General features: G+C 35.7%; 2 protein-coding genes across 2 annotated transcripts in view; both read left to right on the top strand.

Annotated features, from left to right (window-relative positions):
- Nucleotides 1-8,287, top strand: part of LOC136033741 (alpha-1,2-mannosyltransferase ALG9-like) — an 86,321-nt gene extending 78,034 nt beyond the window's left edge. The window contains exons 12-13 of the mRNA XM_065714636.1: nt 3,449-3,579; nt 8,052-8,287. Of these exons, the coding sequence (XP_065570708.1) occupies nt 3,449-3,579; nt 8,052-8,157 (237 nt within the window). The 3' untranslated portion in view covers nt 8,158-8,287. The remainder of the gene's footprint in view (nt 1-3,448; nt 3,580-8,051) is intronic.
- A 7,019-nt stretch (nt 8,288-15,306) lies between these two features.
- Nucleotides 15,307-20,524, top strand: part of LOC136033746 (regulator of G-protein signaling 17-like) — a 163,805-nt gene continuing 158,587 nt past the window's right edge. Inside the window, exon 1 of the mRNA XM_065714644.1 lies at nt 15,307-15,470. The gene's annotated coding sequence lies outside the window, so the exon portion shown is untranslated. The remainder of the gene's footprint in view (nt 15,471-20,524) is intronic.

The raw sequence follows: 20,524 nt of genomic DNA, 5'->3' as shown, positions 1-20,524 counted from the left end.
AAAACCACACCGTTATAGGATAGTTTATAATAACGTTCTTTTATTGCAATTGATTTTTTGATTATACTTTAAAGTCTCTTGATCAATGTCTCAAAATTTTAATAACACATCAAACGTTTATTACAGGTAATCCTCTGCTCTCCAAGTTCTTGAAGGAATTGTTAGCTACCAGTTTATTAGGTTGTGAAAACATGAGTGTGACTGACAAAACGTGGTTGGCCAAAATTTGAGGAAAAAATATTTTTACATTGTAGTTGGTGTTCCTAACAAGAAATGAGGCTAACATTATTAAACAAAAACAAACGAAGCTATTCCAATTATTCAGACTAGAAGTTCTCTCTGCTAAATTTAATATTTTAGTTAGCCCATATCATTCTCTCTCATGTTCAAAAGCCCAGTATGATTCTTAAATCGGTACCTCATTTTGCCTCTCGGTTGCGTCTCTTTCAAATGGCTGAGTGTCACTGAAATATCCCCCTTTCAAGGCCCTTTTCTATATGGAGAAAAGGAAATATTTGAAGGGGCTAAATTGATAAACAGGATGAATTCTCGAGAACCCAGATGCAGATTTGAACGCAGATTTGAAGCTAAAGACCACTTGATAACCAGCACAAAGTGTGATTGATCAGTATTATTCGAACGAGAAAGTTTTGTTCTGGGAAATATTTCTTTTTAACCTCAGGTCAAAACATTTAATTCTTTACAACCATTAAATAACTATTTAGCAGCATAAATAGCTGCAGATATAAATAAGATTTATATCTTTTGTACTCATCAATGCATATTCCTGATTTACTGTATAGGGAATATTGAAATCACTCACAGAACAACGCTCGCTTGCTCAAATTTATCAAAACAGTTTTGATAGAAAGTTTAACAAACCTATATAACAAATATGGGGTGTAATGTTGCAATCTTGTCCTGTCAAATTCAAAGAAATTGCTCTTATTTGGTTAACATATTGTTTCCCCCTGTCGCGTCGAGACATTTTTAGGATATTACTATCATTAAAAAAAAAACAACAAAAAACAACACCAGATTATAATCTTAATCAGTAAAATGTATTTTACATATATAGCTTCTAACTTTTTCAATTTTAGCCCCCTATCCAATGAACATTGGAAAGATGTTAGTTTAAGCAAGTAATCAAAGGATATTACTTGCTTACTTTAATTGAGTTTAAGGAATTTTACAATTCTGTATAGGCCTACTTTTTATAATGAAAATTATTTTTTTAATATATATCTCTGGTTAGAAATCTTTGAATTTCTTCATAATTTTCCTGAGAAAATAGCAGGATCGTGATGCATAGTTTTCAACTGAATAGGCAGAGTTGCCATTTAGGATCACTAATCTTTTTAGACAGAAATAAGGGTGCTCTCCATTGTCAGCTCTGAGTAATTTGCTCTCCTAGGTGATAAATCCCATCACCGCAGCACCAAGCCGCCTGAGGCCTGCAAAGCTACGTATCCTCCACCTCCATCCCAACCTAAGCAAAGCTTCCCTCTTTACGCCCTCCCATGAAGTTTTTTATTCTCCTTAAATCTTTCCGTTTCGTCATCGTCCCATCATCTGCTCTTCGTTTAGCCCTAGACAGTTGGCCAAAAAGGAAAATCTTCCTTTTTGGAAGATTTATGTAATCATGTAATCTGCATGCTTCATCACGGAACGCGCCCTGGCCATCTCGACTTTTCTCTCGTTATAGCCCTAGAAAACGGGATTAAGCCACACTTTTCGTAGAGCCTTCTGTTTGAAATATGGTCAGTCAGCTGGGTACCCGAAACAACCAGTAAGAATTTTCTCTGGAAAACATCTAGCAAATCCTACTCCGTTTTTCGGATACTTCAGAACCATGCTTGACCACTGTCATCCCTGTAGCTTCCAATATTCTAATCTTGGTTTCTAGACTTATCTTCCTGTTCTTCCCAACTTTTTTCAACAGTGAAAAAACGCCCTGGGCCTTGGCTATTCTATTTCTAAGATCTTTACTGCATCCACCGTCTTTACTAATAATACTACCTAGGTAAGTGAAGAATCCCTGTTTAGATCCAAAATTCCTATATTCTGGCCCAAAATTGGGATGGCTGACAAGGCTAATAATTTTATTTGTTTCTCTTTTCTTGGAAGTTCTTTGAGTTTCTTAGACATAAGTATAATCTTCGTGTTTGGGTAATTTATCTCTAATTGAAGATCCCAGATAAACTTCATGATGACTGCCGTTCTAAATCTCTACGAAATAAGTTAATTGTTGGCATAAAAAAACTCTTGCGGCAGATTGTAAGATATGGTTATTAATAGGAAAGGAAACATGATCCTTTTTATCTTTTTGTATTAGAAATCTTTTGTCTTTGAGCTTTCAAGTTTGTCGAGAAAAAAGTAAATAGTCGTCAAAATTATGTTTGACGAGCTTCCTCCTCCTTGAACTGCGGATTTGACCTTGAACTGTATGTCTATCATAATTGAACAGAAGAAATCTCAAGGAATGAGGAGTTTCTCCATCCAAAACATCGACACCCAGCCCTTACAATCCAAATAGCTGGGCTATACTTAAGGAGAAGTGAGGAGGAGATTGAGTAATAATCATACAAAATATCTTAATAAAACCGGAACAGTTGGGAGATAAAAATCATTACTTCATAGAGTGGTGAGCTATGACGGGTAAACTAAAACGAAGAGGAGGAAAAACTCATTCAAACAATTTCTTATTAAAGTACTTGCTTTCTAGGTAGCCTCCCTATTGCTATTTTTGGTTGTAAGCTCGAAATAATTTTTATTTGTAAAAAATATATTTACTGCTACAGTGCGTTTGAACAAACAGTACGTAAATTAAGGGTAAATTTCCCTATTTTGCTGTGTAGGGATGAACTGATTCTTATAATATTTTGTTTTGTTTTACTGCTTCACAGACTTAATACTAGACTATTACTGATTAAAGAAGTTTTGTTATATAAAAATGCAGTGTCTATGAAACAGCAGCGTATTGTTTCCTTAATCTCTTTTTTGTTTTTTATTCCTATTCTTCACAGATTGTCTGCTTAATGAGCTGAATAGAAGAATTCAGGGCCTATTTCCAGATTCAATGTTTTTTCTAAGCTTTCTAATGCAAAGTTTTTTAATTTTGGTAGATATTGCCAATATATGTGTGTGCTACACAGAGCTGTATCAAGGGGCGTTCTAATTTGAATCCTCCCAAAAAAATATCCGACTCGTCCAAAAGTAATTATAATTCATATAAACCAATTTTGTTTCGTTTTGTTAAGCTAACACCCCCTTCTCTCCCCCCAAAAAATAATGGATACGGTCCTGAGGACCTTCAAAGCAAGACGTAAACTAATGTGGTAGATAATAATACTTGATTAAATTATACTTTTTATTTTTACTGTCTTTTTTTCATCAAGTTTATATCTAAAAATTACAAATATTTCACACTAAATTAGTTTTTTTTCAGAGTCCTGTTACAGCTTGCCACTTCTTAGTTGATCTTGATCTTGGTAGATCAACTGAGTATGAGCCGCTCTATATTCATAACAAAGAGGACTGGGCCGTTTACTTTGAAGTACCTTATCTGGATGTTACACGGTCAGTATCTATTTGCATTTTACTGTTTATGGGGACACGGGGGTAGAATAAGATTAAACATGGATATTTTAAGAGTACCGAACATTTGAAAGAAGATAATTTCTCCATAAAATATCATCTCATGGTTGGGCCTGGGTTGCACTTTTATATCCTCTTTTTTTCCTAATTTTACAAAAATAGCAGTATGTTTTGTGCTCAACAGCACATATTCATGAAGGTACATACGCATATAGTGATAATATCCCGTAAGCTGCATACAATCTATTACCATACGCTTTATATTTATTTATTTGTTTCCATCAAAATCAAGGAGTATATAAAGCAATTGTATAAATACTTGAACAGATAGAACAAAGTAGCGATTTAAAGTACTATAAGCAATAATAAGAAAAAGTAATATATTTGGTAACCTAACTTTACGTACGGTAACACAGAAGGTGACCGTGCAACAGTGCTCAGGGTCACCTTTTTTGTTTTCTTTTTGACATAAACAGCCCTTTTTTAGTGGACATGGTTGAGGCAATGTATTTGAACACAACTGACCTCAACTGAACCCCCAGTAGGATAAGACCCACAGCACTCAGACAATGCCTCATCTTGGGCGAATATTTTGATTAAAGTATATCCTCCCAAAGCATGAACAACAACCTCCTAATTTTTGAAATTATGTATACATGTTTAGATAGTCGTATTGGTGGATAGTTAGGAATAGGCTATTTGGGATTGGCTGAATATGATGTTGAAAAACTCTGTTTTACAACATTTAGAATTAGGCAAGTGTTAGCATTAATCCTAGTCTAAATAAATGCAATTATTCTGCTTCATAACTCTTTTCTGAGATTAAATATGCACAAGATTGAGTCTGTGTATGATTTAGATACTTTGTTCTAACTTTAAGATCCTGTGTCCAAGATTGGCTAGTATTTTCCAAGATCAGACTGAAGCTTTAAATGTGTCCAGGATTAGGCTCTTCTATTGACTATCAGCGTGTTTAAAATATCCACTCTGTTTATGGCTAGAATATCCAAACCAATCAAATTCTTAATAAATCAAGAGAAATTCAATGGTGAAACAAACTAATTTCTAGGTGGTTTAATCCATTTTGCAGTGATTTAGCTGTTGAAGCGGTGATTAGAGGTCCGACTACTAGGTATCTTAACCTATAAAATACTCTTTGGCCAATAATCTATGAGACAAGCGTGTTCAAGAATTTAAAGGAGGATGCATCAGCTTGAAGGGTATAAAAAAGCGAAATTCACAAGTAGATGGTACACTTTAAAAGCTGTTGGAATACGGAGGACATCACTACTTCCAAGAAATATAATCCAACAGCGTACAAGATGGGATGTCCATGAGTGTAGTCAGCACCATGGTCCACGCTGAGAGTCTTGCAGAAACATACAAGTGATGGTTTTAGCTAGTGGTTATGTAGTTCCGGTGCTAGCTAGACAGAGAAAGCACTCATGAATCTAACCTGTTATGAGATTAAATAAAAAAAAACAAGTTTTTTTAAATGAAAGTAAGGAGCGACATTAAAACTTAAAACGAACAGAAATTACTCCGTATATGAAAGGGGCTTTTCCTCCTCGACACCCCGCTCCTTACGCTAAATTTTTTATTGTTTTAAAAAGTAGAGTTGCGAGAAAGAATCAAACTTTAGCGCAAGGAGCGGGGTGTCGAGGAGGAAAAGCCCCTTTCATATACGGAGTAATTTCTGTTCGTTTTAAGTTTTAATGTCGCTCCTTACTTTCATTTAAAAAAACTTGTTTTTTTTTATTTAATTTCTGAAAGTTTTTGAATTAATGCATGTCTGATTTTGGCTCTCCGTACATAAATTACTAAAATGAAATTTGCATATTAATTCTTTTTTTGGCTAAATGGCTTTCTCTTAGTTTTGATCAGACGGTTTTGAGAAATAAGGGGTGGGGTAGGAGGTCTAGTTGCCCTCCAATTTTTCGGTTACTCAAAAAGGCAACTAGATCTTTTAATTTTTAACGAACGTTTTTATTAGTAAAAAAAAAACGTAACTTAAGAATTAACTTACGTAACAAACGTACATAACTTACGTAACTTACGTTACGTTTTATCCCAATTCATTAAGAATGACCCCTGAATCAGAAAGGCCGTAGAATAAATAGTTGAAATTATTTAAAAAAATTTTAGCATAAAGAGCGAAGTATTTATCTCCTCCTAAATACCTCGCTCTTTATGCTAAAGTATTTTTAGAACCCTTCATATGCGTAATAATCTCTGTTCGTTTTAAGTTTTAATGCTTCTCCTTACTTTCAATTGAAAAAACTTTTTCATGTTTATATTTTCATTGTTTTTTTTTATAGTAATGCTAGAAAGTCCTGCGCCCTTTTCATTGAATTTCTCTTCCCCCATGAAATACTCCTCCAAGGAAAGATCCTCCCATATAGCCCCCTCCCCTGAACCCCACACAGAAACCAAAAAAATCCCCCTGATAACGTCGGTACACTTCCCAGTAACCATTACTGTATGTAAACATTGGTCAAAGTTTGTAACTTGCAGCCCCTCCCCCAGGGACTCTGGGGGGTAAGTCATCCCCAAAGACATAGTTATTATGGTTTTCGACTATGTGGAACAAAATGGCTATCTCAAAATTTTGATCCGTTGACTTTGGGAAAAAAAATGAGCGTGGGAGGGGGCCTAGGTGCCCTCCAATTTTTTTGGTCAATTAAAAAGGGCACTAGAACTTTTCATTTCCGTTAGAATGAGCCCTCTTGCAACACTCTAGGACCACTTGGTCGATACGATGACCCCTGGGAAAAAAAAACAAAAAAACAAAAAAACAAATAAACACGCACCCGTGATTTGTCTTCTGGCAAAAAATACGAAATTCCACATTTTTGTAGATTAGACCTTGGAATTTTTTCTATAGGGTTCTCTGATACGCTGAATGTGATGGTGTAATTTTCGTTAAGATCCTATGACTTTTATGGGGTGTTACCCCCTATTTTCCAAAATAAGGCAAATTTTCTCAGGCTCGTAACTTTTGATGACAAAGACTAAATTTGATAAAATTTATATATTTAAAATCAGCATAAAAATCCAATTCTTTTGATATATCTTTTAGTATCGAAATTCCGTTTTTTAGAGTTTCGTTTACTATTGAGCCGGGTCGCTCCTTACTACAGTTCGTTACCACGAACTGTTTGATTGACTGAAAGGGATCTGTGTATTCTTTGTTATCAGTTTCAGGAGTGATTTTGAGTCGACAACCAATATATCAAACCTTAGTCTGCTAAATATTTTTCAAGGCCTGTATCAAGAGCTAAGTATCGAAAAGGAAGTTTTAGGATCTTCGATAGATTGGTTATAGCCATTATGAAGGAAAAAAAAAGGTTCCGTCGTTTTGTGAGAAAGTCATAAACAAAATTGTGGTATCGTTCCAGTGATGTACAGTGCTTGATTGATGTTATCATGAAAGTCTACTCTATATTGAAAAAAAAAAAAATCCTAAATATCGTCAAGTTTTAATATGATAAGTTAAAACAATGAATTATTCATAACTCAAGCCCCTCAACTCTGACCCGAAACTATGAAATACAATCCATTATAAATTGGTATCCTGTTTTGACTGGTGTATTCATCAAATTGAAGGTACATACACTTTCAATCGTTTTCAAACTTTTCCTACTTGAAATTAGGTACAAAATTCGTTGAGCAAAATTTTAATTGGAAAGGCCAAATGATTGATTATTTGAGGCGAACTCTATATCCGCCCTCCCAAAAACTAATAAAACTTGAGACACGTATCCTCGTTTTTGGTCAACCCTTTGTTCTATTTTTATTCTTTCGAGTTTTACCGATCGAAAATACTGAGAAATAACTATTAAACTTTTGCTGTATGCTATTTTCCAGGCTGAATTGACAAAAGATTTTAGTGTAAGCATATTTAGATATTTGGTTTTTCTTATTGCGTCGTGCAGACGGTAAGAATTTTTTTTCACTAAGCCTTGATGTTTAGAACAGATTTTATTTCTTTTGTTCAATATTTCTTTGTAAATTGGTGTTTTCAAGGGTACTCTTGGTTCAAACATCTTTTTTTTTTCTTGTGTATGTTTGTTGTTTGTTGTTTCCAGATGTTAAGAGCAAGAAACGGTTGTTATTATTACTGTTGTTAATGTTTAACTCTTTCTTTTGGGTTAAACCTTTTTTATGCCTGTGTAATTTTTGCAGATGTTAAGGGCGAAATACCGATATTACTGTTGTTGTAGTTACAAGTAGTGGTACTCTGTAAAGAGAAAGCACTGAAAACATCTATTTTTATATTTTTGTTTACACCAAGCCACCGTGTTCTTTTTATAAATTAGGCGCTTATCTATTTTCTAATGGTTTAGGCAAGTAAAAGAGTTGCATTTGCATTAGAATAAATGGTTTTAGAGTTCAGGCCTTGTCATTTCAATTTAATTCTTTAGAAACAAACAAAAATGTGTTTTTTATTTCAGGTCACCGTCGATATTTCGAGCCTTTTACTTTCCGTATTATTCAGAACGATTCTGTTCGTACGGGAGCTACCATGTGCTGAAAAGTAAAAAACGGAGTTTACCATAGTTTTTTTGATAACTTGAATGTTTTCGTTTCCTTTTTTAGTTCTTTTGATATCGAATTGCTTGCTTTTTTATATTTTTGAGAAGACGAGTCGTGTTGAGAACTCGCGCAAATATATTTGGTTTATAAATTATGAATGATATTCTTCATATCACCCAAAAGTTCGTGATAACGAACCGTTAGTAAGGAGTTGACATTGTCGATAGAAACCAGGATTCTTAACGTATCCATCAAAAGAAACTGCTCTTTACACTGATTCCAAAAATGTTGAAGTTTATTGAAGAAGAAGTTTATTGACAAGAAGAAGTTTATCGGATGTTTGCTTAATTTTGGAAGAACGAGCAAAATGTCCCAAAGAGGAATGCGGTCCCTATGAAGATTACACCCTGAAATTCAAGTTACTACTACTACTAGCAACTCACTTTAGAACCAAGCTACCTGAGGCCATCACAGCTACGCACGCTCCTCCCTCATCCCAATCTATTTAATGCCTCCCTCGTTACAATCGCCTAAAAAATCCAATTTCCCTTAAATTATTCTTTACGAAGTCCTCCCGCCCTTTCGGGGACGACCTGCTTCTTGTTTCGTCCTTGATGGCTGGCCAAGAAGTACGAGCTTTGGTAACGTGTCATCCTTTATAGAACGTGTATTAGCCATCTCAGCCTTTACTCATTATAGCCCTAGAAAGCAGGATTTAACCACACTTTTCGTTCGGTATATTGTCGAAATACGGTTAGTCAGACGGTTACCCAAAACAATCTGTTGACAATGTCTCTGGAAATTCTTGCCTGGAAATTGTTATTTCATGCTGCTATCTGGCAAAAAAGAATTTTTTTTTTGCTTTTCTCGAGAAGGATGCCAAAGATGCGTATTATTTTTCTGTGGGCAGTCATATCAGGCCTTTGGTCGTAGAATTTCGGAAGATGACTCTTTTGATAAGGAATTTAGATTTCAGATACCTTTTCAAACAGTTCGTGGTAACGAACTGTAGTAAGGAGCGACCCGGCTCAATAGTAACCAAAACTCTAAAAAATGGAATTTTGATACCAATAGCTACATCAAAAGAATCGCATTTTAATGCTCGTTTTAAATATATAAGTTTCATCAAGTTTAGTCTTACCCATCAAAAGTTACGAGCCTGAGAAAATTTGCGTTATTTTAGAAAATAGGGGGAAACGCCCCCTAAAAGTCATAGAATCTTAACGAAAATCACACCATCAGATTCAGCGTATCAGAGAACCCTACTGTAGAAGTTTCGAGCTCCTATCTACAAAAATGTGGAATTTTGCATTTTTTGCCAGAAGGCAGATCACGGATGCGTGTTTATTTGTTTTTTTGTTTTTTTTTTGTTTTTTTTTTCCCAGGGGTGATCGTATCGACCCAGTTGTCCTAGAATGTTGCAAGAGGGCTCATTCTAACGGAAATGAAAAGTTCTAGTGCCCTTTTTAAGTGACCAAATAAATTGGAGGGCACCTAGGCCCCCTCCCACGCTAATTATTTTCCCAAAGTCAACGGATCAAAATTCTGAGATAGCCATTTTATTCAGCGTAGTCGAAAAACCTTATAACTATGTCTTTGGGGACGACTTACTCCCCCACAGTCCCCGTGGGAGGGGCAACAAGTTACAAACTTTGACCTGTGCTTACATATAGTAATGGTTATTGGGAAGTATACAGGCGTTTTCAGGAGGATTTTTTTGGTTTGGGGGAGGGGTTGAGAAGAGGTGGATATGCTGGGGGAACTTTCCTTCGAGAATTTGTAATGGGAGAAGAAAATTTCCATGAAGGGAGAGCAGGATTTACTAGCATTATTTAAAAAAAAACAATTAAAAAATAAAAGTGAAAAAGCTTTTTCAGCTGGAAGTAAGGAACAGCAATAAAACTTAAAACAAACAGAAATTATTACCCATATGAGGGGCTCACCTCCTTCTAATACCTCGCTCTTTACGCTAAAGTATTTCCGGTAATTTCAACTACTTATTCTACGGCTTTTGTGATTCAGGGGGTCATTCTTAATGAATTGGGATAAAATTTAAGCTTTAGTGTAAAGAGCGAGGTAATGATGATGGGGCGAATCCCCTCATATATGTAATAAAAACATGAGAATACAAAAGTTCTTTACGTAAGCTAATTTATAAGTTACGTAAATCTTTTACCAATAAAAATATTCGTAAAAAATTAAAAGTTTTTGTTGCCTTTTTAATTAACCAAAAAATCGGGGGGCAACTAGGCTTCGTCCCCCACTCTTTTTTTCTCAAAATCATTCGATCAAAGTTATGAGAAAGCCATTGAGCCAAAAAAAAAAAAATATGCAAATTTCGTTTTGATTATTCCTCTGCGGAGAGCCAAAATCAAAACATGCATTGATTCAAAAACGTTCAGAAATTAAATAAAAAAAACAAGTTTTTTCAACTGAAAGTAAGGAGTGACATCAAAACTTAAAACGCACAGAAATTACTTCGTATATGAAAGAGGCTGCTTCCTCATAAACGCCCCGCTCTTTACGCTAAAGTTTTTTACTGTTTTAGAAAGAAGAATTGAGAGAAAGAGTCAAACTTTAGCGTAAAGAGCGGGGCGTTTATGAGGAAGCAGCCTCTTTCATATACGAAGTAATTTCTGTGCGTTTTAAGTTTTGATGTCACTCCTTACTTTCAGTTGAAAAAACTTGTTTTTTTTATTTAATCAAGTAACAAGAGACGATGTCACGCCAAAGTACTGATCTCTGCCCTTTTATTTATTTATTTTTTTACCTCAAAGTGACAAATTTGGCCTGAACAAGGCCAAAATGCAACCTAGTATAAGTTTTTATAGGCAATTGGGATAGAGCTGTCAACTTGCATCAAAAATGGATTCTGCCTCCCTCATATTGGGAAAAACTGTATTTTGTTTAAAAAATTAGATTCGCCTAAATAAGATTTTTTTCGTTATATTAGTATGCGCCAGTTAAACTGGTACAGGTTGAATAGGTGGACTTGATTTAGACGAATCTCTGAAGTCACAAGATTTCCTAGCCATTTGGGTTGAGAAGGCAGCAACTTCTCTCATTTTAGCTTAGTCATGTACATAATAATAAAAATGAAAACAAATTAAGTATATATAAAAAAAAAACTTTTGTCGAACGGAAGTAAACAGTGATTGTAAAACTTAAAACCAAAAAAGATGACCCCGCCCCTTTTTCTACACTAAAGTTTGATTTTTTTTTCTATTTCGAATTTTAAGGATGAAAGAGCTTATCTATTTGCTTTTGCTTTAAGTAATAAAATATTCAGCTTGAATATTTTGAGAGGCAATGGGCAACAAAATACTTGCAACTATAATCTAGTTTTATTTGTAGCACTTTAAAATAGTTCCTGTAACTAGTCATACTTAGAAAGTTGGGGTCTGGCGGAGAGGAAAAAGTAGGGTCTTACCACACCTGCTCCCCTTCCAATGGTGTTTTGTGTAACTAGTACTTTTCCAAGACCTAAAGTCGTACGAATTTTTACCAGTGAACATGAAATCAGGTTGGTAAGACTAGGGATAGTGTTGGTAATTTTACATGCTCAAGTTTCTGGACCCCTTTAAGTTTTCCTTGTCTGTTATTTGGCGGACTTACAGCTAATTACACGGTATCGGACAATAATTCAAACTTAAGGTTTGTATTAAAAAACCTTTAAAAATAATAATTGCTCATGGTTAAAGGTTACTGTCAGAATTACAGCTAAAGGATTAAGGTGTCAGGCAGTGGCGTAATTTCGTCGAAATTCCGGGGTGGGGGGCAAATTTTCCCAACTCAAGTGAAAAAGACAGTGAAAACTGACAGTAAATCCATATATTGCCACAAAGGCAAAGATACACTAAATAAAATTGACCTATTTCTCAGGATACTTGAATTATGCGAGTTTATCTCAGTTTAAACAAGATTTTTTTTTTACAGAAACTAAATTTATGTTGGGGGGGGGGCAAACTCGGGTCTGGAGGAGGCATTTGCTCCTCTGCCCCATAGAAAATTACGCGCTTGGTTTCATTGGTGCTTGGGTAATCTAAAACGCTATTATTATTACTATTACCTATATACTACAAAATCTAGTAGTTTTATTGCAGGCATTTCATTATCTTGTTTAGTGGGACACAGCAAATCAGGCATAATTCAGGCACATTGATTCTAATGTTGTTTAAATGGTCTATTAAACAAGTCACCCGAATGGAACGACGGCATTTTTTCTTGTTTCATATTATCAAACTTATGTGGCTATTCTCTACCTAAGGAGTATCACTACACAAACTTGGAGATGAGAAAGGTCAAGATGTTGGTTTATCTGCTGAGATACTTGCTCTTGACCTATGTGGACATAGTGAGTTTCGACTTAGTTCAGTACAGTCTCAATATTTAAAAAAAATTTCGCCTTAATACCCTTTAGTATTAACATTTAGTAGCTCTAGTAGTAGCACAGGTAGCAACAGTAATAGCAGTGGAATTAATAGCAGTAGCCCAAACTTTAGTTACAGTATAGTAGTAGTGGTAGCAATAATAATAATAGTAGTAGTAGTAGTATGAGTAGAAGCAATTAGGATGTAAGTATTGTCTTTGGGTTAGTTCAACATCCCCACAGCAAGCCCTGTAAATTGCAACTTTACTCATAAAACTGTTCCTAAGATATTGCTGATTTGCCCGTTTTGACAACACGCAATACAGAAGGCGTGTTGTGGTTCAGTTCATATTCTCCCTAAAAATTCTCTGAAAATTTTACCTTCATAACCTTAGGTATAGTTGCAATAGCAGTCATACTAGTAGTATTAATAATAATAGTAGTAGTATAAACAGCAATAGTACTAGTAGCAGCAGTAGTATTAAAATATTGCCTTTTGGTCAGTTAAACATCCCTCTCATCACATCCTGGAAGTTTCAACTTATAGTCGTGGAAGTGTGTGAAAATAAGGGCCCAACCCGGAACAAATGGCAATAGAAATGATTCTTTCGCTGTCCGACTCAGAAAAATAGGCTGATTTCAAGTGTGGCAAGTTTGCTCATCTAGCTGGAGTTTGAGATTTATTTTTGAGGAGGTGAAATTCGTGTTTCCACATAAAGGCGTACAGCAAAAAAAATTTATGTCTAGCATAGATAGATTACGGTGATTTCAAAAATCACTTTAATTTGAACGTAAAATTAAAACTTAGGTTTTTTTAAGGTTGAAGCAGATTTTGAGGTTAAGTTTGTGCTTCCATATAAAGGTGTGCAACAAAAAATTGATGTCTAGAATAGGGCACTAGATCACGATGATTATAAAAATCCCCTTTATTTCAACGTAAAATTAAGACTTAGGTTTTTTGTGGTTGAGGCAGATTTTGTGGAGGTGAAACTCGTGGTTCTATATAAAAATGTCCAAGAACTAACATGATGTCTACAATAGGGGTAATTATGGAAATCCCTTTTATTTGGAAGTAAACTTAAAACTTTCATTTAACTTTGTAGGTCTAGCTTCACAAACAGTACTTGTACTTGTCATCGAACAGTACTTGTCATCGTTGTCGCAGGTGAAACAAACTCAGAGGCGAGAATCTTACCGTTTATCTGGAAACTTTAAGTTCAGATTTGGATTGTATATTATTTCCAAAGTTTTTTGAAGTCCAGAGCCTTCCATAATCTGTCCAAGAGCCCTAAGGTAACTCATCAGTGCGTGGACGCCCCCCAGCCGTAGGACAATTTTTTTATAGGACTTGCATACGTCTCGGCCAGCAATAATTTTTAGAGCTTTCCAGTAATCTAGCTGATTCAAGGTTAGTACTGGAGTTGCATTGTATCTGAAATAATGTTCGCAAACAAAGCTGAGTGTAGAGTAGATAAAAATGGGATCACTTGGTCTCATATTTATCATGGGTATGAAGAAATGCAGGCTTTTGCTGTACAAGACCGTGACTGCATATTAACATAAAGCTCGCTTAATTCGCTCCCTGCGAACTAGGCAAGGGTGCAGGAAAATGTCTGAACATGTTTCTTAGCAACTCGCAATATTTTGAGGGATCCAGAATCGAAGCTCGTGGTAGCGGACCGTGCAGAAGGTTAAGTTATCTTAGTGTCTGAGATACTTAGTGGGAACTCGGTTCGATTCAGTTGTATGCCTTGACGTAACAAGTTATCTCATCTCAAGTACTGCTGAAAACCTTAAAAGTAGCGTTACAGAAAGAATTCTGCCCATGCCGTGTGAAAGTGTCGTTACCATCAAGGGTTCGGACGTTGTGATCGACGTTATCAGCTATGTGCTTCATGCAAAAATTTCCTTCCAGCCCTTATATGTTTGCGCTATTTGGAACCGAAGCGTTGCGCTTGAATAGCTTCGTCTCGGAAAATGCCAAACTGACACCCCTAGCAGTCAGCATGTCCATTAGAAAGCGAATGCTTAAACTATTTGAACTAAACTGTTAGAACACAAATTGTAGGGGAAACTTGAAGCCTTGTGTGAATAATATTGGCTACATGTGTTTTGTTTTAAGGTGCTTAAATGCCATTTTTAGCCTCATAAACCTCAAAAGCCAAAATTTCGGACTTTGATTCAAATTATAAACTATCTACAATTTGACCCGGGTACAGTTTTAATGTGGAGCTGAGAAGTGAGAATTCTTGCGGATTTAGAGTGTCTCATCTATCTTAAAAGTCAAAAATATGGACTTCGATACAAATTAGAAATAATTATGACTTTTTGCTCATGTGAAATTCTGGTTTAGGGAGTTGCGTGGGGGGGGGGACTGTGAAGTGGGTAGTCGTAGATGAAGATGGGGTCGGTTGATAACTTGTATGTTGGGGTGTCTTTGGATTTTGAGTTGCGTGGCTGGGAGTTGCAGGGGGTGGGAAACTAATTAGAACCTTTTCAACATAGAAATAATTGTTACTACACAGGTGACTTTTTTGGTCCATATAATAAGTTTTGTTTGTGTCTTTGTTTACAGTAATATAGTTGCACTTGAGTGCCTGACCTCGATTTCCTCCTTTTTCATTTTAAATTTAGTTTTGTCAGTGTTTGTTTTCATTTACATTTTATTTAAAAATTTGGGTCAGAGACCTTGCGAAACGCATCTGGTTTTTGTTATGCCTTTAATTTTTGATGTCAGAGAGCACCTTTTTCTATGTTCCGGATAACTTAGCCTAAGAGGTTTTGAGCAAAGGCGAATCAATAGGAAACTTTCTGGAACGTGTATGCGCCATCGCTTCTAACATTCTTTCTCTCGCAGAAAAATGTTGGAGATGAAACAAGCCAGTTTTACTCGGATCCGAGTGAGAAAAAGATTAGGAATTGGGAAATATATATTGGCTTCTTCTCTAAGAATATTTTTTTCGTTGAGGTAGTTTCTTTGTCCTTGTCAAAATGTTTTCTTTAAATGTGTTGTTCAATAAAGGATTAATCTAGCACTACATGTAATTTATTTTGAACAAAAATGGAATAAGCCATGGGCTTGTTTCATAAATACTAAAGAAAACAATACTGTAACAAAACCATAAATGTAACAGTCTGATAGTCATTACAAAATAACAACAACAGTATAACAAAAGTAGAGACAAAATTGTCTATGTGTTGTGAAAGAGAGAGAGAGAAAGGTTCATTCAAACAACAGTTGTAGCTCAAATGGGTAATTTGGTGTTGAAATACAAAACATGTTAGTGCATATTGACTTAAAAAAAAGGGACAAAAGAGTTCTGGTAGCGGTTAGTCCGAGCACGCTCAGGCACAAGTTTTAGCTTCTGTTTCGTACGGCTGACTGTCAAGGCTTCTGGTGGTAAAATATCACGGTGATCAGGGTTAGACAGCAGCATTTTGTCAAACCTCAAGATAAGCTCGCCCAAACGGAGTTCCAAACTTTGGAGTTCAAAGGTTGCTAGGGCATCGTGGTAGGAAATGTCTCTGTTACTCAAGATGATCCTGGTTGCCCCTTTTCGGACTGACTCCAGTTTCTGCATTAGATAGGTTGTTCTCAATACTGACGGGCCCCAGACGGGACAGGCGTATTCAAGTATGGGGCGCACGTAGAACAGGTATGTCCGCAGAAGACTGTGGGCGTTGCACCCGAAGCGACGCATTTTGAAAGGATTTGCAGAGATGCGTTTGCTTTACGGGTCAAACTATTAATATGGTTAGTAAAGGTGCAATCTTGTGAGAAAATGACACCTAGTATTTTTACCTCACGAACAACAAGGAAAGGAACTTCAGGGGGGACGAAGTCTCTCTTTAGCGGGTTCAGTCTAAGTATTTTTGACTTAACAGAGTTAATAGTAATTTTCATATCAGAGCACTGTGAACTTAGTAGATTGAAAGTGATTTCGGGGAATTGTTTGGTAGGGACATTGCCATAAAGAAGATAGGGGAGTAAAAGCGACAAATCGTCGACAAATTTGTATTTGTCGATATTTTCTACTATCAAGTAGTCGATGATGACAAGAAACGTTATTCCTGCAAGTTTCGTCCCTTGCGTGGCACCAAAGGTTATTTTACTCCACTCTGAGTCACCACATTGTAATGTATTGGTGTTACATTAATGCTGGATTAATGGACCACAATCATTTATATGTCATTAAATTTGAAAAAAAGCGCTATATTTTTTCCACTGAAACTATAGGGGCAATTTAAAGACAAAAACCTACATCAAATCTTTACATTATATATATATGCATATGTATATGTTACCGTGACTGTGCGAAACTGGCGAATATCTTAAATTCTTTTTTTTTCTCCTTGGATTTTGACAGCCTTGCCAGTCAACTTTTTCAGTTTAATGCACGGTTTGATGATTACAGGTCAGGTTAGGTTTAGTTTGGTTATGTTAGATTGGGCTAGGTTATATTTTTAACCGATTTTTGATGTTTAAAACCTAATTAAATCTAAACCAACCTAACCTCAACTAAAATAACCTAACTTTTACCACCATAGCTTGCATAAGATTGAAAAAAGCTGACTCACAAAGCTAATTGAATCCGAGCAGAGAAAAAGGAACTTCAGACATTCAACTAAGAATATCGATATTAACCAGATTTTGGACATTCATGGTGATATATATATATATATATATATATATATATATATATATATATATATATATATATATATATATATATATATATATATACATATATATAGATATATATATATACATATATATATATATATATATATATATATATATATATATATATATATATATATATATATATATATATATATATATATATATATATATATATATATATAATCCCAAATATGTCTTGTCGGTCAATAAATCAACTGCTCTTAATTTAGTTTTGTCTGCTTCAACATTTGTCAAAATTATTTATTCCATAAATCATTTTGATTTCTATCACGATTTATTTGTTAACTTATCTAATTTTCAATATTTTGTTTTGTAAAGTTAATTATAGGTTGAAGAAAAGACAAGTGTATTGTGGTTAGAAAAGCAATATTGCGCTTTGTTTTCATGGTTTTATGGTTAGCTGAACAGTCTGGCTTGATCCGAAACTATTTGAAAAAAAATGACTTAAATACCGTATGTCTCTGTCGTTTAAAATCAAAATATATGTTCAGGTCAGCATGGTTTTGTGTAAATTAAATCCGTTTCAATTTTATAATGACCTTTAAAGTCTAGAAAATTTTGGAATGATTAGGATACTTAAACTATCCAAGAACGCCTTTGACCGCAAGTAAAATTTGACCGCAAATTTTATATGCTTCTGATATGACGTGGTTGTAGCAGTAGCTGTGACCGAGGAGAATAAAATAGTACTTTATGAACAAGCTAACTTTCACTCCATAAAAAACTGCTGAACTTGTTACTTTCTGTCACCTAGCGTATGCTGTATATAAAACAAAGCATAAGTACATGAATATAATCATAAGTACAATATAAAAACATACAACGATGAACCCAACTGGCCTGTCGAATAAAAATGAGCCTAATAGATAAAAACGAGGAGCCTACATAAGTACACAAACATAAGTACACAAGCAAAATGTAAGTAACATAAGTAAAAGTAAAAAGTAAGTAACATAAGTAAGCAAAATGAATAAAAAGAGTACACAAGTCAGCATCAGTGCATAATAAAAACATACAACGATGAACTCAACTGGCCTGTCAAATGGAAATGAAACAAATGAACTAACACATTAATAATTACGCATGACACATTAAATTACATGTTGCAATTTTTATTTCTTTTTGGTTTCGACGAATCCTGGTACAAAGCTCTTTCTGTAACGCTCAGTTCTTGCATAAATATGATTTAGAACTGGGATTTTTCGTGCTTTTTATCGGGGGAAACGGGGCTTCGCAGGGCAATAAGGGGGTGGGAATATACATAGAAAGTATGCATTATGACACAGATTATTTCCGAAATTAGTACAAAGAGTAACACGTCGGGCTGCCAAGGTAGGGAGGCGGAATTTTTTGAGGAGAATGTAAGGTACTTTGCCCAGACCGTATTTTTCAGGGCTCTCTTCGGGATAATTTCTAGTCCATCGGATTGAACCACCATAAGGCCAAAATACCAAACAAAATACCTATAAAGGCGGAGGATATGTGCTTTTGGGCATCAAAATTTAGCAAATAGCTTAATGAGAGACAGAGACTCCTTAGCCTGTTTAACACTAGTTCAAATATGGGCCTCCCTTTTCAAATCGCTAGTCAGTGTGACCCCTAGGAGTGTATTTTTTGTTCAATGTATTTCATTAGGTGTTGGGCTGTAAATTACGGCTTTGATTTAAGAAATTTTAAAGGTCACAATAATAGATTTATCGGAATGCACTTTCATTTTTGACTGGGCTGCTTTACTTGCAACGTCTTCGAAAATTTCCATTGCACAACTCTTAATATTTCCTCTGCACTTTCTGAGCAGTGACATGTCATCCACAAACTTCCATGGATCGGCTGATTTATTAGCAGTATTGTTAATCATTGCCAAAAATAGTAAAGGACCTAGTTTGTTTTAAATTAGCCCCCTGACAAGTACGACTTGTGTTTAGTTCATTTCCGTCACCGGTAAGTAGGACCCCAGAATTTGGATGTTTAGATTGGAGGTAATCATGCGATGCATGGAGTTTTTTCAAGAAATCTTTACGCTGCTAGTAAAAGACGGCACGGCCCATAGTTTTCTTAGTCAAGTCCCTGCTGGCTAGACTTCCTTTCATCTAGCATAATCATCACGGTCTATTTTGTTACATGAACTGTACATCGAGTTTTGACATATATCTGCATCTATTTTTTCTACTACTTAGCGAATCTTAGCCCCGGTCAGTGTCAACTGGCTTATTCATTGCTGCCTATCTTGTTTTTGGCACTAATGTCGCCAGGAGTGCCAACACCCATAACTGAACCCGAGCTAAAGCACTTCCCCTGTATGGTATCCTCAAGAATTATTAAGAAACTTTATTGTCCAGATCACTGTCGCAGAACCCATCGAAGAGACGGAAACCTCCAAGCAGCTTTAGGCCGTTTTTAGTCACTGACCACCTATCTTTCTTCCGGCCTCGAGATCGACATTTTCAATTTTCAAACGGCTGTGCTTCAATAGCGGACATTGAGATGCATCGGTAGTCTTCACGTCGTAGGCAATCGCCTAGCCACACGAGCCGTCATCTCTACAATTTCCGAGACTGGGTACTGTTGTTCACAGCGCTCACGGATCTCCTTGTTGTATACTCGTTCATCGTACTGCACGGGTAGAATACGACGAAGGCAGTCATAATTAAAGACATCCAGCTTAGTACTATTGTGAGCATTGACAACTTATATTTCGAACCCATATAGGAGACTATTTCTGAAGATCGCTTTTTGAAACTTCCATAATGATTTATTCAGCTGAAAAAAGTTTGCAGAGAATAGGCGAACACACCTTTCAATTTTTTGATCAGATCGCCCTCCAAATACATAACTGACCTGTGTTAGACAAATTCTCTAGCGTGCTAAAGCCAGGACACGCCCAAAATCAAAGGTTGCCTCTCAACCTAATGGAAGTTCTGCATGTAAACAATGGAAAAAGTGCATTATTTCGATCCTTTCCAAGGGGCAGTGGAAGGAAAAGCCTCCCTTGAGGCAGAGTTATCAGAATTTCTCACTATTTTGAACAAAATGGCTTTTTCAAAGTTTCAAATAGTTCTGAGGAGAGGGACATATAAAAAGGAAAAGGTAGCTGGTTGCCGTTCGATCATTCTTCGACATCCCCTTATCATCCCCTGAAAATTTCAACTTTATACCCCGGCCTTAGTATTTATTGATATTCCCTTTTATAACCAGCATACATGTAGTGTCTTTTGATTGTGTTTGATTTCCCTCTCGACATTTCCTTAATGTTTCACCGATTTATTTTTGGGGGAAAAGACGGGGGGCACGTTGCCCTCTGGTTACTTTTGACTTTT

Source organism: Artemia franciscana, chromosome 12, assembly GCF_032884065.1.
Source record: "Artemia franciscana chromosome 12, ASM3288406v1, whole genome shotgun sequence".
Classification (NCBI taxonomy): domain Eukaryota; kingdom Metazoa; phylum Arthropoda; class Branchiopoda; order Anostraca; family Artemiidae; genus Artemia; species Artemia franciscana.
This window is presented reverse-complemented; position numbering and strand designations above follow the sequence as displayed.